Source organism: Strix aluco, chromosome 2, assembly GCF_031877795.1.
Source record: "Strix aluco isolate bStrAlu1 chromosome 2, bStrAlu1.hap1, whole genome shotgun sequence".
Classification (NCBI taxonomy): domain Eukaryota; kingdom Metazoa; phylum Chordata; class Aves; order Strigiformes; family Strigidae; genus Strix; species Strix aluco.
The window spans coordinates 137,231,987-137,256,640 of NC_133932.1; the positions used below are offsets into that span (position 1 = coordinate 137,231,987).

Sequence of the window (24,654 nt, forward strand, 5' to 3'; positions counted from 1 at the left end):
CTCCCCCAAATATAGAATCACAGAGTGGTTTGGATTGAAAGGGACCTTAAAGATCATCTAGCCCCTGCCCCACTGCCATGGACCAAACTCTGGAACTACCTAGGAGGAGTCTGGGGCTGCTTCCCAGGACTTGAGCTGGCTCCAGAGGAAGCTAAACACTCTTGGAGATGCCTGGGAGGAGGTCTGGAGAGCTACCGGGCATGGACCTGCCTCCATCATTAAGAAATCTCTTCAACTAACAACCTAGGAGGAGTCTACTGAGGACTTGAGCTGGCTCCTGAAGAAGCCAGAACACTCTTGGAGATGCCTGGGAAGAGGCCTGGAGAGCGACTGGGCATGGACCCACCTTAATACACGCAAAAGTCCTCAGGCAGCGACTTTGGAGGAGCCTGGAGCTCGCAAACATTTTGTGTTTGCTGGGGGAAGGTCCGTGCCTGGTGCCTCTCTGAGAAAACTCCCCAGGAGTGTGTTGGCCTCCTTCGATCAGCCGAAGTCCCCGGTAGCAGCCCCAGCCTCCTCTGGTGTGGCTACCCCAGTTTCATCGACGTTGAGAGGCAGATCCCTTCCCGTGAGCTCCCCCGTGCGCCAGGCAGCTCCGCACTGATCCCACTGGCAGTGGAACGAGGGTAGATCCCCGCTGTCGCGAAAGGGAGCACAAAATCTGTCCCTTTGGAGGCCGTTGCTGGCCTGGCGCGGGCAGCTGCCTGCTCTCTTGCGCGAGCGCCCGGCACAGACACGCGTCTCCAGGCCCTGCACCTTCCGCTGGGCCCCCGCCCGTCACACGGAATCTTTTCACTTTATTTTTAAGGTCCTTGCTCTGCCCTCAGAGGCAACTGAACTCCGGAGCAACACGCTGGAAGGTTTTGGTGGGGGTTTTTTTTGTTGTTGTTGTTTTAAGGATTAATAACACAATTTTTTCTTGCATAGATCATCGCAGCAGCAGCTAAATGTGAAATCAATTCCTGCACCACACACTTGACAGGGCAATAACCCAAATGTTAATCTCAAGCACCCAACAAGGATTTGTGTCATTGTGCTGGGTATCTGCTGCTGGAGACATATCGAGGAAAGAAACTGCCTGGGGAGCTGCTTACTTTTGCCTTATTTTTCTCCCTTTTGGATTTTATTAATCAAGAGAACTAGTACTTGTGAAGGCTCCTGGGCTGGTTTGGGAGGAGGGTTGTTGCCACAGCAGCTGGCTGTGGCGGAGCGCGGTGCTGGCCTGCCCTGGTTTGGTTTGCTGGGCGATGCCCTGGGTGTGAGGGATGTTCTCTCTCACCTCTTGGCTGTCACGGCCTCTCCGTTGCTCAGTTCACCCCGTTACAGCCATAACCTGGTTATTTCTGCACTGTTATTTCAGCTTGGCTTGTTTGGGTCAGGCTGTTAAGCAGCCTGTGCTTGCCTGTGGCGCTTTTAAAGCCCCCCCTGAGCCCTCCCTGCCCTCCCAGGGGGAAAAACAGGCCCCGGGTGTTACAGAATCCCAGAATCATCGAGGTTGGAAAAGACCTTGAAGATCATCTAATGCAACTGTTTGTTGCAGGGCAGACTGACGGATGGGAAGGGGAAGACCATTGACTGCAAAGACGCCATCTTCATCATGACCTCCAACGTGGCAAGTGATGAGATTGCCCAGCACGCCCTGCAGCTCCGACAAGAGGCCGCAGAGATGAGCAAGAAAAGGATCGCAGAAAACTTAGGTACTGCTCTTTCAGCCTCATGCTCCAAATCCCTAAAGAACCCCCTCTCCTTCCTAACGTTCAGCGAACACCCCTCTGCCAGGGGGAGCACCCGGAGCCGCCCTTCGGCCGCAGCGCTGGGGCAGCCTCAGGGCTGCTCCTCTGCCAGAGGGAAGGCAGCTGCCCCATCCTTGGCGCGCTGTCGCCTTCCAGCATGACCCTGGAGCCCCACACCCTGATCTCCACCGTTCTCCCTCTGCTTTGGGCTTGCTCTCTTCCAAAATCCTCCTTATTGGAGATCACGTCTTTGGAGGAAGCTTCAGATCCCACCTCTTGGCCTTCCTCATCCTGTGCGTCCTCCCCTGGGTCTCCTCACCCTTTTCGTTCTCTCCAGACTCTCCCAAATGCTTCCTAGAAAAGACCAGGGCTGGCACAGGGGCTCATATTAAAGAGGAAAAGTCTTGTTTCCTCACAGTCCCTCTGAAACGAACTGAGCTTAATCAGTACACAGCGCTGAGGGATCTGGTGGAGTTGGGAACGGTCAGGGTGAGGTTCATGGTTGGACTGGAGGAGCTTCAGGGGCTTTTCCAACCTCGATGATTCTGGGATTCTGTAATTTTACTTCACCTTGGAACAGGAGCCCTGCACCCACACGTCAGCATCCTGTAGAAAATTTTCCCAAAATGTGAATTAGGTAATAAAAGGAGAATTGAGTAGAGTAAGAGCGGCCTCTAAGATCCCAACTAAACTCCAGCTGACGGCAGCAAAGCCCCAATTTATGTGCAGACCCCCCCCAGTGCCTTCACCAGCCAGTTGGTGATAACTCTGGTGGCACCAGGAGGCCCCAGTGACTGGTAGGTCCCTGCTGTGTCACAGACAGACGGACAGATGGACGGGGGTGCCTGTGCCCGTCCCCTCTAGCTCTAAAATACGCGTCAGTTTGCGCTCACAGACACGGACACGGGCAGCAGAGGGGAAAACCATCTCCATCACACGCTGCTGCGCCGGTGGGGAACCGGGGAGTCACATCTGGTGGCTGTGTCTCCCCTCTTCCCCTCACCGGTAGTAAAAAACTCCGCGGTTCTCACGGCTACACCGTCTTTCCTCAAGGTCCATCCCGTGAGCTCTGCTCACCGGTGGAAGGGCTGGAGAAGCTGTGGCTTGCGGCGTGCGCTGCGGCCGTGCCTGGGAGACAACCGCAGCCACGGCTCCGCAGGAGCAGGAAAAAATGTTGCGTTTTGGCATCAAATGTATTTTCCAGCTTCTTTCTCACTGTCTCTTCCTTTTTGTTTTGAGAAGTGGATGCCAAAGCTGCCTTAATTCAGAATCTTTAAACTTCAATCAAACTAGGTAAAGGACAAAGCATGCCTGCAACTGAACTTTCAAGAATAACATTTTAAAATGCCAAGCGCTTTTCTCCTAAATGAGGAAAGCATTGAATTTTAATTTCTAGACCTGCACAGCAGACAGCTGCAGTGAGCGAACGGCCGGAAAATGCGTTTTGGCTCAGGAGCTCGCCCTCAATTGAGTTTTGTGGAGCTCCTCGCAATTTACTGACTCTTGGCGTGGAGCTGCTGGTGAAGGCAGCGGCCTGGAGGTCAGCGTGAGTGCCTGGGCGGGCAGATAAATGGAAAGATAAAGGCAAGGAGCCGCTTCCGCTGCATCTCTGCGAGATATTGCAGGTGGCAAAACCTGAATGTCGGGGGCAGCTCTGTCTCCGCCGCCTCCTCCAGCTCTCCCCTTCCAGAGCGCACTGCCAAATCCCTGTTGCTATCGGAAAAACTCTTTGGGGTCTTTTAGCAGAAAACAGAGAAGTGAAACGGGCCAAATCCTTCTAATCAAAGACCCCCCAACTCCATTCAGACCCGCGTGGCCGCCCTGTCCGTCTGCCCCGCACTGTGCAGCAAAACCCCCACCCAGGACACCCTCAGGACACCCTCAGGCCACCCAGGACACCCCCAGGACACCCCCAGGATACCCTCAAGACACCCCCAGGACACCCAGAACACCTCCAGGACACCCTCAGGACACCCTCAGGCCACCCAGAACACCCCCAGGACACCCCCAGGCCACCCAGGACACCCTCAGGCCACCCAGGACACCCCCAGGACACCCTCAGGATACCCTCAAGACACCCCCAGACATCCCCAGGACACCCTCAGGCCACCCAGGACACCCCCAGGACACCCCCAGGACACCCTCAAGACACCCCCAGGACACCCAGAACACCCCAGGACACCCTCAGGACACCCCCAAGACACCCTCAGAACATCCCCAGGACACCTAGGACATCCCCAGGAAATTCCAAGGACACCCCCAGGCACCCCTGGTGCCATTTTGGAGCTCACAGCTCCGCTTTGTTGCGCACCAGTGTCAGTCCAGTGAAGCCCCAGAGCCCCTTCTGCCGCTGCTGGGGGTGCAACGATCCTCGCCAAGGCTCCCAGCACCCAGCATGGGTCTTTCTGCACCACCCTGCGTGTCAAGGTCCTATCCAGGCACGAGGGATCTCCTGCTGAGCGTCCCTGCGTTAAAAATAGCACGTGGAGTTAAATGCATAAAGATGGAGGAGGAAATGAGGCAGTGAAGGCAAAGAGAAGAGGGGATTTGGGTGGCAAAGAGGTAAAACCCTGCATCTGAACCCTCATCGTGTCGTTCTGAGCTGGGATTTGGGAGCCAGCCAGACCCTGGCTCCATCTGCAGTCAGCTGAGGGAAGTAGACTCCGGCTGCAAAGTCTGACCAGGGGGATTTGCTGGTTGCTGAAGGCTCTGGGGACCCTCCCTCTGTGCCAGAGCTGCGGGAGCCTCCGCGGAGCAGCCCCGGGTGACGATGTCCCCCTGGGTGACGGTGTCCCCTGGGTGCAATGGAATCATCTCCAGCTCCCAGAGCCCGGTCGCTGGCTGGGGCACGCGGAGGCCAAGCGAGAATTTGTGTCCCCTAAAACGTCCGGACAGCAGCTCCGGGGGGGGTGCAGGGCAGAAAGTGGGGGCAGAGCCCGTGTGTAGGGTGCTCTTGGGCACCCAGCGTGCACAGTGGGGTGGGGGGGAGCAGCCACAGGAGACCCAGCCCCCCTGTCCGGAGCCTCCAGCGCAGGGACACCCCCCTGCCAAACCAAGCGTGGCTGGTGGCACCCGTGGAGGTTCTGGGTCTGTTCTAAAGCCCCCTCCAGACCCCCACCTTGCCCCCCCTGCCCAGCCACCAGCTCCTTGCCACGCTGCTTGGCTCATCCCTCCTCCAGAAGCTGGTCCCCCCCCGTAGCCACCAACACCCCCCATCCTCCTGTCTTTCAGACGACGTCCAGATGTCCAGCAAGATAACCATCTCCAAGCAGTTCAAAGAAAAGGTTATTCGCCCCATCTTGAAGGTAGGGATGATTTTTTTTTCATGGCTTATGTTCTCCGAGCTTTGGTCACTCGATGCCATACCCCCCGTTTTCCTCCCCCAGCGCTGAGACAAGTGACGCGGTGTCATTTTTTTTTTTAACTTTCCAGCCACAAAGATGTCAGGTCAGAGCCCAGCAGAAATAAATATCAGCTGCTTCTTCGCTCCCTGTGCTCTTGTATTAGAGCAACGGTGTGAGACAAGAAGGGGAACAGGGGTTGGGAAGTGCTGCTGTGGGATTTGGGGGGTTCTCTGCTCTCCCGGGGGTCTGCTCAGCTCCTGGGGGCCAGGAAAACCCAACGGCAGCAACGACACGGGAGTTTCTTTAAGGTGGTTCTGAAGAGGGATTGAATGACTCGAGCGTGCCCAGAGAAGGGCAACGGAGCTGGTGCAGGGTCTGGAGCACAGGTGTGATGGGGAGCGGCTGAGGGAACTGGGGGGGTTTAGTGTGGAGAAGAGGAGGCTGAGGGGAGACCTCCTGGCCCTCTCCAACTCCCTGAGAGGAGGGTGCAGAGAGGGGGGATGAGTCTCTTGAGCCAAGGAACCAGCGGCAGGCCAAGAGGGAATGGCCTCAAGCTGCACCAGGGCAGGGTCAGACTGGCTCTTAGGAAGGATTTCTTTGCAGAAGGGGTTGTTGGGCGTTGGAATGGGCTGCCCAGGGCAGGGGGGGAGTCCCCATCCCTGGAGGGGTTGAAGAGTCGGGCTGACCCAGCGCTGAGGGATCTGGTGGAGTTGGGAACGGTCAGGGTGAGGTTCATGGTTGGACTGGAGGAGCTTCAAGGGCTTTTCCAACCTCCATGATTCTGGGATTTTGTTACCGTCACTCACTGTCCCTGACCTTCCCCCCCTTATCCCTGCAGGCTCACTTCCGACGAGACGAGTTCCTGGGGAGGATCAACGAGATTGTCTATTTTCTCCCTTTCTGCCACTCGGAGCTCATCCAGCTTGTCAACAAGGAGCTGAACTTTTGGGCCAAGAAGGTAAAAAAACCCACCCGCGGCTTGCGAGGTAACTCCTCAAGTGGTGCACAAGCAGGAGGAATCAATCCCTGCCCGAGCCTTCAGCCTCCTGATGCAGACACAGAGTGAACCCACATCATTACACGTGTGAGGGGACCCTGCTTGGGGGGGTGGGGACCTCTTGGGACGGGGGGGACGGTTCTTCCTCTCTTGATCTGAGCTCTTGGGGGGGGGATAAATAGGAATTGGGGGGGGGGGGGCGCTGGCTTTGGTGGCTCTGGTGGCTTTCCTGGGGCTGGGGCTGCTCAGCACCCCGTGGTGTCGAGGGATGGGGTGCCGGCGTTGCTCGAAGGTGTCAGTAACTCCTCCTCCTCCTCTTCCTCACATGCCAGGCCAAGGCGAGGCACAACATCACCCTGCTCTGGGACAGGGAGGTGATGGACGTGCTGGCTGACGGCTACAACCTGCACTACGGCGCCCGCTCCATCAAACACGAGGTGAAGGCACGGCCGGAGTGTGGGGGAGGCCCAGGGCATCGCCCCCAGCCCTGCGCTGCCTGGTTGGGGAGCACGGGGCGGGGGGGGCACGGGGGGGCTGGGGCTTGGCTCTGTGTCACACAAGGGGGTCCCCATAGCGCCAGGGGGGAGCTGGCGGAGGTGTGTGCCACGGGGGGTAAATGGTTGGGGTGGGCGGGGATTTCTGATGGGGAATCAGAATAAATAATAAAAAAGAGGAAGGAATAAGGGTGGCGGGGGGTTCTGATGAAAAATCAGAATAAAGAATCAATAATAAATTCATAAATAATAAGGGTGGCAGGGGGTTCTGATGAAAAATCAGAATAACCAATAATAATCAATAACAAATACTAAGGATGGCAGGGGGTTCTGATGAAAAATCAATAATAATAAATATTTAATAAGGATGGCAGGGGGGTTTTGATTAAAATCAATAATTAATAATTATTTAATAGGAAATAATCAATAATAAAGAATAAGGATGGCAGGGGGTTCTGATAAAAAATCAGAGTAAATAAATAATCAATAGTAAATAATAAGGATGGCAGGGGGTTTCTGATGAAAAATCAAAGTAAATAATAATAAATAATAGTAAATAATAGTAAATAATAAGTGTGGCAGGGGGTTTCTGATGAAAAAATCAGAATAAAGAATAATCAGTAGTAAATAATAATAAATAATAAATTGTAAGAGTGGCAGGAGATTTCTGATAAAAATCAGAATAAATAATAATAAATAATCAATAATAGTAAATAATAGTAAATGATAGTAAATAATAAATAATAATAAATAATAATAAAAAATAATGAGGGTGGCAGGGGATTTCTGATGAAAAATCAGACTAAATAATAATAAATAAAAAATACTCCATAGCAAGCCATAATTGATGGCCAGTAGCAAACCCTAAAGGTGGCCCGGGGAGCCCAGGGCTGCGGGGTGCTGAGGTGCTGAGGGGTGCTGAGGTGCTGGGGTGCTGAGGAGCTGTGGGGTGCTGAGGTGCTGGGGTGCCGAGGTGCTGAGGTGCTGGGGTGCTGAGGAGCTGTGGGGTGCTGAGGGAGGGGTGCTGAGCTGTGGGGTGCTGAGGAGCTGTGGGGTGCTGAGGGGTGCTGAGGTGCTGGGGTGCTGAGCTGAGGGGTGCTGAGGCACTGCCCGCCCGTCCCACAGGTGGAGCGGCGCGTGGTGAACCAGCTGGCGGCGGCCCACGAGCAGGACCTGCTGCCCCCCGGCTGCACCCTGCGCCTGGCCGTGGAGGGCTCCCGCACGCAGCCCCTGAGGGGCCCCGACGGCGCCTCCGCGGGCGCCCAGACCCCCAAAGCGCCCACCCTGCGCCTGGAGATCGTGGACAAGGACAGCACGGCCCGGAGACTGGACATCCAGGCGCCGCTGCACCCCGAGAACATCGCGCACTTCTTGTAGGCGAGAACACACCCCCCGGACTGGGGGCGCGGGACCTGCCCCCCCCCGGCCTGTTCTGGGGTGACCAGGTGCCGCGTTGACCCTTTGGGGTCCTGGGGGCGGGGGGGGAGAAGGTGTTGGGGCTTTTTAAAAACCAGGAAAACAGCAGATTTCAGCCCGTACTGGCGTCAGGTGGGATTTGTCAGCCCTAAAGAAGCACCTGGGGTGGGGGGGGACAGGGCCTGACCGTGCCACAGGTTGATTTTAAACCCCCCCAAGAACTCTGAGTCTGCATTTTGCCCGTTTTTCTTGTTATTTATTGCAATAAACGCGGCCTGCGCATACACCCCTTCTGCGTCTGGTGTGGGGAGAGCGGGGGTGGGGGGGGGGTTGCCCGTGGGCAGGACACTCCTGCACCTCCCACCCGCCGCTGGGAGCCGTCACCAGCACCCCCACGTCCCCCCGCTGCTTTTCCTCTGACCCTGCTTCCAGGAAATATTTAATACCGGGCTTAACCCAAGCTGGCCCCATGGCAGAGCTGGAGCAAAGGGCCCCGGCCCAGACAAGCGCCGGCAGGCGTCTCTCACCGGGAAAAATTGGATTTTTCCACCGTGTTTGGAGGTTCCCTGCGCTCTGCAGGGCCGGATCCTGCCCCACCAAAGGGGAAAAAATCCTCCCGATTTCCCCCATTTTCTTTGAGCAACCAGCTCCGAGCTTGCCAGGGTTTGGCGGGGGACACGTGGCCCAGCAAAGTGAAGCCCCCCCTTGCCCCAGCGTCCCCACAGGGTGGGGTTTTTTTGGCGCTGGCACATTTTTGAGGGGATATGTGATGGTTTAGGGGCGCTGCCTTCACCGTCCCCATCCCTGTCATCGTTTCCTGCCGTTGGGGCTCAATTCCACGACGCTGCCGCGGACCCAAGCGCTGCCTGCGAAGAGGGGGAAGGAAGGCTGAAAAAATGGGGGAAAAACTGCCAAAACGGAGCCGCCTCGTGCCCGTGGTCCCCTCTCGACCACCCTCCTCACCCCGAGTGGGCAGGGCTGCAGTGGGGGGCAGGGTTTGGGGAGGGGGGGGTCCCCCAAAAACACCAAGGTGCCTCGCAGGGCAGTGAGCGGCCTCCCCAAAGCACCCCAGAGATCGTCCCCTCCCGCAGCGACGAAAAACGCCGATGGATGTGGGGGTTCAGCTCCCCCCGGCTGAGATCCGGCACCACAACAGCCCCGGGGCAGGATGGGCATCACCGTGGGGCCAAACCGGGGTCCCCAGGGGCTCCCCGGGTGCCAGCCAGGCCCCAAAACTAGGGGGGGTGGGTGTGTGTGCAAGGGGAAATGGGGCTGAAAAAGGTGGGGTGGGGGGCAAGGGGGGCAGAGCCCAGGGGTGCACAGGAGTGCTGGGGGGTGCCTGGGGGTGCACAGAGGTGCTGGGAGTTGCCCGGGAGTGCCCAGGGGTTCACAGGGGCGTACTGGGGGGTGCCAGGGGTGCCCAGGGGTGCCCAGGGGGTGCCTGGGGTTGCCCAGAGGGTGCTGGTGAGTGCTGGGTGTGCTCAGGGGTGCCCAGGGGTGCTGGGGGGTGCCCAGGGGTGCTGGGGGGTGCCCAGGGGGGCTGGGGGCTGGGGGATGCTGCTCAGGGTGCCTGGTGGGTACCAGGATTGCCTGGGGGTGCCAGGGGGTGCCTGGCAGCGCTGCGTGGCGCTGAGGCAGACTGTGGGGATGAAGGCCGGTGCCCTCCAGGCAGCCCCAGCGAGCAGCTCCCTCCGTGTGTGTCCCCCAACCCCGTGCCATGACACCAGCACCCCCACACCGACACCGCCGGGCTGGGGCACCCGGTGACGCGGGTCCCACTGGGGCGGGAACAGGATCGGGATCAGGATCGGGATTGGGATCAGGATGAGGCCTCTGGAGCTGCGGGATGCGGGGAGCCCCTGGCCAGGTGAGCCGAGCCGAGCCACACTGAGCCGTGCGGCGCCATCACCCGCTGTCACGCCGTGTCACCCCACGCTGGGCCGTGCCACCCTCTGCCCTGCCACGCCATTCTGGGCCACACTACACCCATCTCCGCCACGCTTTGCCGGGCCAGGCCGTGTTGTACCACGCTGGCCCGTGCCGTGCCAGGCTGTGCTGTGCTGTGCTATTCCATTCCATGCCGTGCCAATCCCTGCTGTGCCGTGCCGTGCCATGCTGTGCCATGTCATACCATGCCATTCCATGCCGTGCCGTGCCATACCATGCCATACCATGCCGTGTTTTGCTGTGCCATGCCATTCCATGCCATTCCATGCCATGACATGCCGTGCTGTGCTATGCCACGCCGTGCCATACCATGCCATGCCATGTCATTCCATGCCATGCCATGCTGTGCCATGTCATTCCATGCTGTGACATACCATGCCATGCCGTGTTATACCATGCCATGCCATGCCGTGCCATCCCCCCCCCGAGAGCTCAGCCACAAGAGTCCCATCAGCAGGAGCGTCCCAGCCAGGGCAGCAACTGGGGGAGCACACGGGGCCCTCCCGATCGTTTTATTTGTTTTTAATTGTGCTGGAGGCGCAGCGCCGGCGTCCTCCGAGCCAACAGCAGCGGGTGAAAGGGCTCCCTCTGACAGATCAAATAAATGTGCCACCGCAGCCGGGCCGGGAACAATAAACGGGAGGCAGGATCCAGAGGGGAGAAACATCAGGCTGTGACGGGGGAAATTCAATTACCGGCAGCCTTCAGCCCCGTGCCGGGCTTCTAATTCGATTAGGGGCAGGCGAGCTCCAGCGAGCGGAGGGGCCTCGGTGCAGCCCCGGCTCGGGGCTTTGTCACCGGGAACAAAGCGGCGGCGGCCGGAGGCCTCCGGCACCGTTGGACCTGTCCCGTGGCGGCGGGGCCGGGACCCCCCAACAACAGAGTAAAACCTGGGGGTCCCCTGTGAGGGTGCCACGGCCTGGAGGGGATGGGGACGATGCTGCCACGGGCTGCGCCTGGTCAACGACCCCGACAAAGCTGGGACTTGAGCTGTGCGGGGGGCACGGGTGGTGCCCAACGAGGGTCCTGTCACAGGGGGGGTCCCATCAGAGGGGGGGTCCCCATAGTGTCTCCAGCTCCAGAAGGGCCCTGGCCCACCCAGGCCCTCAGGTCATGGGTGGCCCCCGGAGCCCGGTGGGACAGAGGGTCCCTGTCCCCAAGTCCTCGAGGGCACCAGGATGGGGGGGCCCCTGTCCCCGGCTCCTCTGCTGTGCCCAGCCCTCCCCACTGCCACCCGCTTCATGGGGGGGGGGGGAGGTGTCAGTCTGTGCCCCCACCCCATCAGGTGATGCTGGGGACAACTGGGTGTCCCACCAAAATCAGGACGTGTCCCCCACATCTGCATCTCAGCTCCCACGGGAGCCGCGGGGATGTGGGGGGGTCTCCCCGCCACTGTCCCCCACCCCGGGCCAAGCAGGGGCGGGACGCCCCGATTCACCCCCCATCCCACTTCCCCCCCCCCACCTCCCCGCCTTGTCCCGCTCCCTCTCCTCTCCCCCTTCATCCCCTCATCCTCCTCACCCCCCCCACCCCCCCCCCCGCCCCGTTCTGCCCCTGGCTCTGGGTAGCAATAGCAGCAGCTCCTTGCGTGGCAGATTGCTGCCTAATTAGTTTAGAGGGAAAACTTAATTGAATTAACTTTTTCACAACTCCAGCAGCCTGACAGTCGGGGCTCTCGCTCAGCCGCCAGCCTCCAGCTCCGTGATCTAATTAACTTGTTTAGCAACCTGCCCGCTCGGCCGGCGCAGCTGGGGTGGGCCAGGGTGGGAAACAACCACCCCCCCCCCACACCCACACACCTCTGCCCGCACCCACGGGTGTCCCCAGGGTCCCACGCGGGGAACCGGAGCTGGACCCAGATTGGGGAGCCCGGGCAGGAGTGGGGGGACCGGCTATGCCCTGCGGGATGTAGAGCAGGACATGGGGAGGGATGTGGGGTGGGATGTGGGGCAGGATGCAGGGCAGGATGTGGGGCAGGAGATGAGGCAGAACATGGGGCAGAATGTGGGGCAGGAGTGGGGCAGGAGATGGGGCAGGAGATGGGGTGGGACATGGGGCAGGATGTGGGGCAGGAGATGAAGCAGAACATGGGGCGGAATGTGGAGCAGAATGTGGGGCAAGATGTGGGGCAGGACGTGGGGCAGGACAGGCCTTGGGCAGCCCCCAGGACAGGGGGGGCAGGGCCCAGCGCCCCAGCCCCGGGCAGAGCCGAGCCCCCAGGACCTGGGCAGGGTCCGGCCTTCCCCCCCCCGCCCCCCCCGCCCCCCCCCCGGGGTGCCCGCTGGGAGGGCAGGACCCCCCCTCCTCCCCGGGGCGGGGGGGCACAAAGCCCTTAGCCCGGAGTAATTAGACTTTTAAATCCTCTTTAGTGAAAGTGTTTGTCTTGAAAATGTCCTAAATCCTCCCCAAATCCCACCCTCCCGCACCCCCCGGTGCCGCTGAAAAGGGGCAAAGCCTTTACCTCGGCCTCAGCCGGGCGGGGGGGGGGCAGCGGGGGGGGGGGATGAGGCGCTTTGAAATTCATCCGGGCTGCAAATTTGGGGGTTGGGGTGGGGGGGCAAAGGGCAGAGCCCCCCAGGGAGAGGAGGGGGGGGCTGAGCTTCCCCACACACACCCCCGGCAGCCCCCCTGCTCCCCCCCCGCGCACCCATGGGTGGGGGGTGCCCCTGCTGCCCCCCCTGCTCGTGGGATGCTCAGCCCCACAGACTCCCCCCCCACAAAAAAGGGAGCCCCGTGTCCCCCCCGACCCTGGACGCGGGTCCCAGGGACGATGGGCCCGTCGCAGTGCTGGGGGACCCGGTCGGGGGGGGATGACCCATAGGGGACAATCTGCTGCCTGTCGTCCCCCCCGCTCCCCCACATCAGGGGGCCCGCAGCCCCCACCCCCACCCCCCTGGGTGCGGAAGGGGGGCGGCCACCCCCTTGGGGGTCCGTTAGGGGTGCCCAGTGCCCCCCCACCCCGGGGTCATCCCGCGCCCCCCCCCCCCCATCCCCGTGGGGTACAAAGGAGCCCCCAGCCCCCGCCCCGCCCCCGCGGGACCCCTGAGAGGGGCGGGGGGTTGGGGGGGCTGCTGTCCCTGGGGCACAGCGGCTGCGCTGGCGGGGGGGCCCCGGCTCTACCGGGGGTGGGGGGCTGACCCCATGGGTGGGTGCCTCCGGGCCCCCCCCCCGTGCTGCTGTGGGGTGTCTGTGGAGGGAGGGCGGAGGGGGATGGATCTGGAGGGCTGCAGGGGGGCACAGCAGGATGGGGATGAAGATGAAGATGAGGATGAGGATGGAATTGGGATGGGGAGGGGATGAGGATGGGGATGAGGATGAGGGTGAGGATGAAGATGAGGGTGGGGCTGGGGCTGAGGATGAAGATGGAATTGAGGTGGGGATGGGGATGATGATGATGAGGATGAGGACGGGGCTGGGGCTGAGGATGAAGATGGAATTGGGATGGGGTTGAGGATGAGGATGGGGCCGGGGCCGCTGGTGCTGTTTCCCGGGGGGGCGGGCGGGGGGGGGCCCTACCGCGGGGCCGGGACACCGACAGAGCCCGAGGGGCCGCCCCGACGTGCGCGGCTGCCGGGACCGGAGCGGGGCGGGGGGTGTGGGGGGTGGTTCGGGCGCCCACGAAGGGTTAAGGGCGGGGAGGGGGGGGGGGGCGGGGGGGGGGGGGGGGGGGTGTCGTCGGCTCCGCCCGCTCCTGCTGCGCCCGCCGGCCCCGGGAGATATTGTCATGCAAAAGCCCCCGGCGAGCGCAGCCTTTGTCCGCCGCTCCCCCCGCCGGTATATTTACGGGGCGCGGCGGCCCGGGGCGGGCTGGGGCGGCGGATGGCGGGGGCGGGCCGGGGGCCGGCGGGCAGGAGGCGACGGTGACGGGCGGGCGGTAGCCGGGGCCGCTCCATGTTCGCCATGGACTACTCCTACCTCAACTCCTACGACTCCTGCGTGGCCGCCATGGAGGCGTCCGCCTACGAGTTCAGCCCCTGCAGCCAGGCCGGCTCCTTCCAGTACAGCCCCATGCGGGGGGGGTTCCCCGCCGGGCCCGCCTGCCCCCCCCTCGCCTCCGCCAACTGCGCCCTGGGCGCGCTGCGCGACCACCAGCCCTCGCCCTACTCGGCAGGTAACGGAACCGGACACCCCCAACCGCCCCTCCCGCCCCTCCCCGCCTCCCCGGTCCCGCTCCCAAACCCGGCGGGACCCCCCGAGCGGCCGCCGGCGTCGGTGCCCGTCGGTGCCGCCGATTCCCGGTGCCGTCGGTCCCCGGTGCTACCGATTCCTGCTGCTGCCGGTGCCGTCAGGGCTCGGTGCCGTCGGTTCCCGCTGCCGCCCGTACCCGATATCGTCGGTACTCGGTGCCGTCGGTGCCCGATATCACCGGTTCCCGCTGTCGCCGGTGCTCGGTGCCGTCAGGGCTCGGTGCCGTCGGTTCCCGGTGCCGTCAGTGCCCGATACTGCCGGTTCCCGGTGCCGTCAGGGCCCGCTGCCGTCAGTTCCCGGTGCCGTCGGTGCCCGATACCGCCGGTACTCGGTGCCGTCGATGACCGATACCGCCGGTTCCCGCTGCCGTCGATGCCCGGTACCGTCAGGGCTCGGTGCCGTCGGTCCCCGGTGCCGTCGGTGCCCGATGCCGCCGGTACTCGGTGGCGTCGTTGACCGCTGCCGTCGATACCGTCAGGGCTCGATGCCGTCGGTAACCGTTGCCGTCGGGTCCCCGGTACCGACCGTACCAGCCGCCGGCGGTACCCCGTGCCGTCGGTGGCCGCTGCCTCCGGTGCCCGGTGCCGCCGGTGTTCGGTGCGATCGGTGCCCGGTGCCGCCGGTGCCCGCAGCCCCGGCACGGCCGCCCCCGCTGTCCCCCGGTCCCGGGGCCGCCCCCGACAGCGCGGCCGTGGAGCCCCCGAGGTCCCCGGCCCGGCGGCGGCCCCGGAGCGGGGCTGGGAGGGGGTCACCGCCGCCGCCCCCCACCCCCCGGCTCCGTTTTCGTTGCCGCCGCGGACGCGCTGCCCGCGGATGCGCCGACAACGAAGGAGCCGTCGGAGGGCACCGGCCGCCCCCCCCGATCCTCCCCCCGGTCCCGATCCCCTCCCCCGGTCCCCGGTCCCCCCCCCGGCCCCGCTCCCGCCGCCCGGGGCCCCGCGTCCCGCCGAGGGGGCGGTGGCGGCAACGAACGACGGGGACCGGGGGGCGCGGGGGGGGCAGCGCCCGAGATCCGCGGCCGCCCTGCCTGTCCTGCCCGTCCTGCCTGTCCTGCCTGCCCTGCCCGGTGTGTCCTGCCCGGTGTGTCCTGCCCTCTCCATCCGCTCCTGCCTGCCCTGCCTGCTCCGTCCCTGCCCAGTGAACTCCTGCCCGCTCCATCCCTGCCCGCTCCATCCCTGCCTGCTCATCCCTGCCCGCTCCATCCCTGCCCGCTCCATCCCTGCCCGCTCATCCCTGCCTGCTCATCCCTGCCCGCTCCATCCCTGCCCGCTCCATCCCTGCCCGCTCCATCCCTGCCCGCTCCATCCCTGCCTGCTCATCCCTGCCTGCTCATCCCTGCCTGCTCCATCCCTGCCCGCTCCATCCCTGCCCGCTCATCCCTGCCTGCTCCATCCCTGCCTGCTCATCCCTGCCCGCTCATCCCTGCCTGATCCATCCCTGCCTGCTCCATCCCCGCTCCCTTCATCCCGCCTGCCGCTCCTGCCCACCCTGCCTGCTCCATCTCTGCCTGCTCCATCCCTTCTTCCTGCATCCTGCCCAGTGTGCTCTGCCCGCTGCTCCTGCCTGCCCTGCCCAGTGAATCCCTGCCCGCTCCATCCCTGCCCAATCCATCCCTGCCTGTTCATCCCTGCCCGCTCCATCCCTGCCCACTCATCCCTGCCCGCTCCATCCCTGCCTGACCCATCCCTGCCCACTCATCCCTGCCTGCTCCATTCCTGCCTGCTCCATTCCTGCCTGCTCCATCCCTGCCCACTCCATCCCTGCCTGCTCATCCCTGCCCGCTCCATCCCTGCCCGCTCCATCCCTGCCCGCTCATTCCTGCCTGCTCCATTCCTGCCTGCTCCATTCCTGCCTGCTCCATTCCTGCCCGCTCCATCCCTGCCCACTCCATCCCTGCCCGCTCCATCCCTGCCCGCTCATCCCTGCCTGCTCATCCCTGCCCGATCCGTCCCTGCCTGACCCATCCCTGCCGGCTCCATCCCTGCCCGCTCCATCCCTGCCTGACCCATCCCTGCCCGATCCATCCCTGCCCGACCCATCCCTGCCCGATCCATCCCTGCCCGACCCATCCCTGCCCACTCATTCCTGCCTGCTCCATCCCTGCCTGCTCCATCCCTGCCCGCTCCATCCCTGCCCGCTCCATCCCTGCCTGCTCCATCCCTGCCCGCTCCATCCCTGCCTGCTCCATCCCTGCCTGACCCATCCCTCCACCCCCTCCCTCCTCTCCTGCCTGCCCCTTGCCCTCCGTGTCCCTGCGGCCTTACCCGCTGCTCCAGCCCCACTCACCCCCCCCTAACTTTCTCCTTCCCCCCCCAGTGCCCTACAAATTCTTCTCGGACCCGTCGGGGATCAACGAGAAGCGGAAGCAGCGCCGGATCCGCACGACCTTCACCAGCTCCCAGCTGAAGGAGCTCGAGAGGGTCTTCGCCGAGACCCACTACCCCGACATCTACACGCGCGAGGAGTTGGCCCTCAAAATCGACCTCACCGAGGCCCGGGTGCAGGTGAGCTGCCGGGGGGGGCCCCCCGGGATGTGGGGGGGGGTTCGGGGGAGGGGGGGGTCTGGTCGCTTAGACCAGGTCCAGCAGCTGCGCCCCAGCCTTGAGACCACGACGCTTCGCTCCCCGCCTGTCGGGGAGGTGATGGGGGGGCGAGGGGGGGGTGTTGGGACCCCCCCACATACACTGTGGTGAGGGGATGGGGTGTGGCAGTTCCCTGCTCTGCTTGGGGGGGGGAGTTTGGAGGAATCCCCCCGGAGGACCAGCAAAGATTGGGGAGGGGGGGGGTGGTTCGTGACACATCCCCCGGTACGCGGAAGCAAGGATTTAGGAGGGCCCCAAATGTGTGGGGGGTCGTTGGGGTTCGGGGAGAGGCTGTGGGGGGTGGGGAGAGGCCCCTTTGGTGGTGCAGACCCCCCCCTTTTTCAGTGCAGACCCCCCCTTTTTCAGTGCAGACCCTCCCTTTTTCAGTGTAGACCCCCCCTCTTCATCAGCACCTCCACCCCTGTGAGGGTCCCGGTGTGGCCCCCCCAGAGAGGGGGACATTGCTCCAGGGTGGTCAATGGGGAGGGTGACATCCCACAGCAGGAGGGGAACCCCCCCATGACCCCCCAACCCAGCCATGGGGTCTGTGGGGTGCACGGGGGGGTGTCCCCTTTGGGTTTGGGTGGAAACTGGGTGCTCTGGGGCAGGTTCTGCCCCCCCAGCGTGGGGCCCGGGCACCGTGGGGGGGAGGGTGTCACTTTGTCAGCACCCAGGGGACAAATAAGGGTCCCCCGTTTCCACGGGGGCTCGGTGGGTGTCATGGGGCCGTGCTGGGTCATGGGGGGCTGTGCCGGGAAATGGGGAACCACACAGGGATGAGGTGGGGGCGTGTGGGACTGGAGCACCCAGCATGGGCTCTGGGTTTGCTCTTGGGGGGGTGTGGGGGGGTTGCCTGCTGTCCCCCCAAGCCAGGGTGACCCACAGCTCGGTGACATGGGGACAGCTTGGGAGGGATTGTCCTGGGTGCCCCAACCTGCCCCCCACCTCGGTCGGGGGGGGTTCCAGCCTGCCCAGCGGGCCTCAAGAGTGGGGGGGACCCACAGGGCTGTGGGGTCCCAGCCCCAAAGATGGGGGGGCCGTGGGGTCCTTGTCCCAACGATGGGGGGGCACAGGTCCTTGTCACAAAGATGGGGGGACCCACAGGGTCATGGGGTCCTTGTCACAAAGATGGGGGGGGGGCACAGGGCCGTGGGGTCCTTGTCCCAAGGATCAGGGGGGGCTGTGGGGTCCTTGTCCCAAAGATGGGGGGGCTCATGGGGGAGCCGTGGGGTCCTTGTCCCAAGGATGGGGGGGGCCGTGGGGTCCTTGTCCCAAGGATGGGGGGGCTCATGGGGAGGCCATGGTGTCCTTGTCCCGAGGATGGGGGGACCCACAGGGAGCCCAGGGTGGGTGCAGGCTGTATGCTGCGACGCCGGTTTTCAGTGTATTTAAATATATTTAAATATATTAACACACACACCCCCCAGCCACGTGCTACCAGGGAAAACCCTTCACCCGCGGGAGTGGGGATGTCACAAGCAGCACCCCGGGGTGCCCCAAACCCCCCCCCCCCCCCGGTTTTTGGGGTTCTGCCATCCCCTCCAGGTGTGGTTCCAGAACCGCCGAGCCAAATTCCGCAAACAGGAGCGAGCGGCCAACGCCAAGGGGGGGGGCGGCACCACCGGCCCCTCCGCCAAGAAGCCGGAACCGCGCTCTTCCTCGGAAGACGACGAGTCCAAGGAATCCAACTGCAGCCCGACGCCCGACAGCACCGCGTCCCTGCCCGCCGCCGCCGGCAGCCTCGGCAGCCCCGGTAACAGCCTGAGCCCCAGTCCCGCGCGGGGCCACCCATGGACCCGGTCACCCCCCCCCGCAGCCCCTCAAGGCGCCCATCTGGCCCGGGGTGAGCCCCGGTGGCGGCGCGGCCAACGCGGCCGAGCTGCTGAAGGCCTGGCAGCCGCCGACACCGTTGCCCGGGCCCTTCTCCGGGCGTCCTCTCCTCTTTTCCATCGGAAGCCAACGCCCTCAAGACAAACCTCTTCTGATCAGCCCCATCGCCAGATCCGGTTGCCCCCCAAAATCCCCCCCCCCACCCCCCCGCCCCTCCTTTCCCCAGCCCCCCCCCCCACCCTCCTCCCTCCCCCACCAGCCGTGATGCTCCAGCAGCTGGTGGGGAGATGGATTGGGGCGGGGGGGGACAGACCCCCCCCCACTCCTGCACCAACGCTGCTCCTTGCGGGGTGGTGGTGGGGGGGTGTGCGACAGGACCCCCCACCCCTCTCCCAGACTCTGGGGGCCCCCACCAGCACCACCCACCCATGGGTGCTGTGGGACCATGGGGGTGTAAAGTGGTGGGAGGCAGGGGGGGCAGCAGCCCCTCTGGCATGCTTTTGGGGGACTCCCAGTGCACCCCGAGGTTGGGGGGGGGAGATATGGGGCTCCCCACAGCAGCGTGGTGCCCCCCCCCACCCAAGGAGACACCCTCCGCCCCCCTCCGTGGGCTGTGAGGGTGAGGAAGCACTTTAGGGTTGGGGTTTCTGGGGTGAGAAGCCTGGGGGGGGGGTGTGGCAGTGAGACCCCCCCCCACCTGGTGCAGGGAGGAGGTGATGCCCCCCCCAATCCTGCCTGTGGACATGGATTTGCCCCCACCCCCAGCAGCACCCTGGGGTGACAGGACTGGAGGGGAGGAGACAGGAGACACCCCCCCCCACCATGGGTGCAGTGAGATTTTGGGGGGGAAACCCAGGATGCTGCCACCATCCTGCTGTGCTGGGGCTGAGCCCCCGCCCCGAGCAGCCGGTGGGACCCCCCCCAGAGGATCCAGGACCCCCCCAGAGCAGCCATGACCCCCCCCGGAGCATCCGTGACCCCTCGCGGCCGTCGCCGCTGCACTGGGAGTGGGACACGGGTGCTCCCACCCAGCGGGTGCAGTTGGGACCACCCCCACCCCAACAGCCCAGCATGTCACCCCCCGGCAAGTGACCTTGGGGGGGGGGGCGGGCAGCTCGGGCCCTGGCACCCACCACGCCGGTGTCCCATCCGTGTGTCTGTGCAGCGGTGGCGGTTGGACCCCCGTCCCCGTCCCCTCCTCGCCGAGGGTCCCCCCACCCCCACCAAGGGCCCCCCCCTCCCCATCCCGCTGAGGTGGGTTTGGGGTTTCACCTTTTTTCTTTTTTTTTTTTTTTTGTTGTTTGTTTTTTAACCGTTCTGTAATTTATTGACCCCCTTTGCAAACGACACTAATCCAAATAAAACTTATTTATTGAAGACGCCGCCAGCCCCCTGCCCTGGCTGCAACACCCCCCCCCCCCCCCCAAAAAGGGGTGAGGGGGGGCTGCAATGCCCCCCCCGGGCCCCTCCTGTGCCCACCAGGACCCCCCCAAGTGATGCCCGGGGGTGTCGCAGAGCCCCAGCCCCTTCGGGGTGTTTTGGGGGTGTGTGCCCCCCCCCCCCCCCCGCAGCCCCAAAAGGTCCCGAGCGGCTGCAGGGTCTGGGGGTGGCACCTCGTGAGAGCCCCGGGGGGGTGATGGGGAATGTCCCCGCGGCAGCGGGATGTCAGCGGGCAGAATCCGGGGGGGGGGGGCGGGGCTTTGCACCCCCCCAGGATAGGCAGGGAGGGGCCAGGGGCTGCAGGGTGTGTGCAGGCAGGGCAGTGCAGGCAGACAGTGCGGGCAGGACAGTGCAGGCGGGGAGTGCAGCAGGACAGTGCAGGCAGGGAGTGCAGGCAGGGAGTGCAGGTGGGCAGTGCAGGCAGGGCAAGTGTGGGCAGGGAGTGCAGGCAGGGTGTGCAGGCAGGGCAGTGCGGGCAGGGTGTGCAGGCAGGGCAGTGCGGGCAGACAGTGCGGGCAGGACAGTGCAGGCGGGGAGTGCAGGCAGGACAGTGCAGGCAGGGAGTGCAGGCAGGGAGCGCGGGCAGGGTAGTGTGGGCAGGGCAGTGCAGGCAGGGCAGCGCGGGCAGGGAGTGCAGGCAGGGTGTGCAGGCAGGGCAGTGCGGGCAGGGTGTGCAGGCAGGGCAGTGCGGGCAGACAGTGCGGGGCAGGACAGTGCAGGCGGGGAGTGCAGGCAGGACAGTGCAGGCAGGGAGTGCAGGCAGGGAGCGCGGGCAGGGTAGTGTGGGCAGGGCAGTGCAGGCAGGGCAGCGCGGGCAGGGAGTGCAGGCAGGGTGTGCAGGCAGGGCAGTGCGGGCAGGGTGTGCAGGCAGGGCAGTGCGGGCAGGGCAGTGCGGGCAGGGAGTGCGGGCAGGGCAGTGCGGGCAGGGAGTGCAGGCAGGGAGTGCGGGCAGGGGCAGTGCAGGCAGGGTGTGCAGGCAGGGAGTGCGGGCAGGGCAGTGCAGGCAGGGTGTGCAGGCACAGCATACCCGCTCCAAGTGAGCGCAGGGCTGAGCCGTTGGGTGCTGGGTCGGGGTCCGCAGGGGGGTGTCGAGGGGCGGGGAGTCGGGGACAGCCCCGGGGAGGCGACAGGGGGCAGGTCCCCACTGTGCTGGGACCAGTATGGCCAGTCTGGGGGGTCCCAGAGCACGCTGGAACCAGTACAGCCAGCCTTGCGGGGAGTCTCGGGTCATGGTGGAACCAGTACGGCCAGCCTGGGGGGGTCCCAGATCACACTGGGACCAGTATGGCCCGTCTGGAAGGTCCCAGATCATGATGGGACCAGTAAGTCCAGCCTGGGGGGGGGTCCAAGATCACACTGGGACCAGCACGGCCAGCCTGGGGGGTCCCAGATCATGGGTGGGACCAGTACAACCAGTCTGGAGGGTCCTGGACCGTGCTGGGAGTTGTTCCTCATCCAGCTCCTTCCTGCGCTGTCCCCGGGCCCCCCTGGCCCCCTCCCGCCCCCCCCCCCCACCCCGATTTAACAAAAACCACCCACACACGGAGCCCGACAGGTGCCATTTTAGTAGGATTAAGTTCACACCAAACGAAGGGGGATTTGGGGGGGGTCGGGAAGCGGGGGGGGGGGGGGGCACGGTCCAGCCCATCCTTCATCTCAGCTGAGCAGCGGCAGCGGGGCCTGGCCCGGGGCGGGGGGGGCTGGGGGTCCTGGGGGGCTGGGAATCACCCCCCCAGCACCCCTGGGGTGCAGACCACGGGGAGGGGGAGAGCCTGGGGGTGGGGGGGTCACCCCAGCGGGGAAGGGTTTGGGGGGGGTGGAGGAAGGCACGGCTGGGGGACCCCCACCTGGGGCCCCCCCTGGAAGGGCACTTGGTGAGGTTGGGGCTGAGCACCCACGGCAGGGTGGGGGGGGGGGGTGTGTCCCAGGGGGCTTTGGGTGCCCACCCCACAGCCCCTGGGGTGGGGGGGGGTGAGGGGAGAAACATGGATCCAGCAAGTACCTAATGGGCAAACTGGGAGCTGGGGGGCGGGGGCACCCCCGAGGCACTGGCGGTGGCGGGGGGGGGATTGGGTGAAGGCACTGATCTGGCTCTGCTGCAACGGGACCCCCCCGCGTGGGGATGGGACCCCAAGTTCTGCCCGGTGTCACCCGTGGGGGCTGGCAGAGCCCCCTCGCCCCCCCCCCGCCCCGTTCCATTCCCCCCTCCGGGCAGCACGAAGGCACTTGGGTTGAGACACGACTTTGCTCGAGCTTCCTCCTCTCTTCCTCCTCTCTGGTGCGACGGGGGAGCCAGAGGTCCCCGGGGTCCCCCCAAAAAACTTCCCCCCGCAGGACTCCCCCCCTCCCCCCCCGCCCATGAGACGAACGCTCGTCCCTTCTCTCAATAAATAAGAAATAACTTAAAGGAGGGGGGGCCCCAGCGGCGGGACCCCCCCACTGAAATTGTCTGACCAGGACCCACCCCCCCACCCCCCCACCAAACCCTCCCCCCTGCCCCCCCCCCAAATCTCCCCCCTGCCGTTACCCAGCACCCAAGGAGGGGGTTGGGGGGTGGGGGGAGGCTGGGGGGGTCCTGGTGCTTCCACCGGCTGCTGGTGACGGCTGCTGGTGGTGATGGAGGGATCCGGGATGTGCAGCCACAGGATCCAGGATGCGGGAGGCACAAATCTGGGATGCAGGGATCCGGGATGCAGGATGTGCAGATCCAGGATGCTCAGCCACAGGATGCATGGATGCACGGACCCGGGATGCAGGATGCCAAATCCGGGATGCACGGGCTGCGGGATGCACGGATCCGGGATGCGCAGATCCAGGATGCTCAGCCACGGATGTGGATGCACAAATCCGGGGTGTGCAGCCGTGGGATGCAGGATGCACAGATCTGGGATGCGGGGTGTGCAGATCCAGGATGCTCAGCCGTGGGATGCATGGAAATGCACGGATCCGGGATGCAGGATGCACAAATCTGGCAAATCCGGATGTGGAATGCCCAATCCGGGATGCACGGCTGCAGGATGCATGGACCCGGGATGCAGGATGCACAAATCCAGGATGCTCAGCCACGGGATGCACAGATCCAGGATGTGGGATGCACAAATCCGGGATGCACAGCTGCGGGAATGCACGGATCCAGGATGCGGGATGTGCAGATCCAGGATGTTCAGCCACGGGAGCACGGATGGACTGATCCAGGATGCACAAATCCGGGATGCACGGATCTGGGATGCAGGATGCACAAATCCAGGATGCGCAGCCGTGGGATGCAGGATGTACAGATCCGGGATGTGGGATGCACAAATCCGGGATGTGCAGCTGCAGGATGCACATCCAGGATGCTCAGCCACGGGATGCAGATGCACGGATCCGGGATGCGCAAATCTGGGATGCAGGATGCACAGATCCGGGATGTGCAGCCACAGGTTGCACAAATCCGGGACGCACGGCTGTGGGATGCAGGATGAACAGATCCAGGATGCGGGATGCACAAATCCGGGATGTGCAGCCGCGGGATGCGGGATGCACGGATCCGGGATGTGGGATGCACAAATCTTGGATGTGCAGCCGCGGGATGCACGGATCTGGGATGTGGGATGCACAAATCCAGATGTGCAGCCGCAGGGTGCACAAATCCAGGACACACGGCCGTGGGATGCACGGATCCAGGATGTGCAGCCACGGATGCAGAAATCTGGGATGCTTGGCCGCGGGATGTGGGATGCACGAATCCGGATGTGCAGCTACAGGATGCGGGATGTGCGGATCCGGGATGTGGGATGCACAGATCCGGGATGTGGGATGCGGCTATTTGTGGAGCTGGAGGCTCTCCAGGAGGACGCGCTTGTGCCCGGGGTCCAGCACACCGGCCTCCTCCAGGTCCTCCTCCGTGATGTCACTGGGGAAGGGGGAAACAGGGCGCAGGCGTGGGGCTCACTGCCCCCCCGGGGGTACCCCAATCCCAGGGGGGGGTATCACAGCCCCAGGGAGGGACCCCCACGGTGGGTGCAGGAGCCCCTGCTCAGGTTGGTGGGTGCCCACCCAGCCTCCTCCTCAACCCCCACCTTGGGGTTATGTGGCCCTGGGGGCAGCAGGGACCCCTCAAAGGCAAGTGGGGACCCCCAGGGGGGTAGCAAGAACCTCCCAGGGGCAAGCAGGGAGCCCCGGGGGCAAGCAGGGACCCCTGGGGACAGTGAGGACTCCTCAGGGGCAACTGGGGACACCCAGGAGGCAGCATGGACTCCTCAGGGGCAAGAAGGACCCCCCAAAGGCAAGCAGGGACTCCACAGCGGCAGTGGGGACCCCCTCAGAGGCAGCAGGGACCCCCCCAAAGGCAAGCAGGGACAGCCTGGAGGCAAGCAGGGACCTCCCAAAGGCAAGCAGGGACCCCCGAGGGGCAAGTGGGGACCCCCCAGGGGCAGCAAGGACCACCCAAAGGCAAGCAGGGACAGCCAGGGAGGCAAGCAGGGACCCCCCCAAAGGCAGGTAGGGACCCCCAGGGGCAAGCAAGGACCCCCCAAAGGCAAGCAGGACCCCCAGGAGGCAGCACCCCCAGGGGTCTCCCCAGCACAGGGTGCCCCCACCCAGGCAATCGCGGTGACCCCCGTGGGAAGGACATGGACTCACCGGGGTGGCAAGGCAGGGGGGACTGTGGGGAGATTTTGGGGGGGTCCGAGGGGGGGTGTA

At 64.3% G+C, this 24,654-nt stretch overlaps 2 protein-coding genes across 2 annotated transcripts in view; both read left to right on the forward strand.

Annotated features, from left to right (window-relative positions):
• The window catches only part of CLPB (ClpB family mitochondrial disaggregase), a 96,977-nt gene extending 88,709 nt beyond the window's left edge, over window positions 1-8,268 (forward strand). The window contains exons 12-16 of the mRNA XM_074816588.1: window positions 1,541-1,697; window positions 4,965-5,038; window positions 5,916-6,035; window positions 6,407-6,511; window positions 7,694-8,268. Of these exons, the coding sequence (XP_074672689.1) occupies window positions 1,541-1,697; window positions 4,965-5,038; window positions 5,916-6,035; window positions 6,407-6,511; window positions 7,694-7,945 (708 nt within the window). The 3' untranslated portion in view covers window positions 7,946-8,268. The remainder of the gene's footprint in view (window positions 1-1,540; window positions 1,698-4,964; window positions 5,039-5,915; window positions 6,036-6,406; window positions 6,512-7,693) is intronic.
• A 5,554-nt stretch (window positions 8,269-13,822) lies between these two features.
• PHOX2A (paired like homeobox 2A) lies at window positions 13,823-18,686 on the forward strand. Its single transcript, XM_074817046.1, is given in 5 exon segments — window positions 13,823-14,042; window positions 16,436-16,623; window positions 18,247-18,423; window positions 18,425-18,628; window positions 18,630-18,686. Coding segments are annotated over 5 exon segments (846 nt in total).
• The last annotated feature ends 5,968 nt before the right edge of the window (window positions 18,687-24,654 follow it).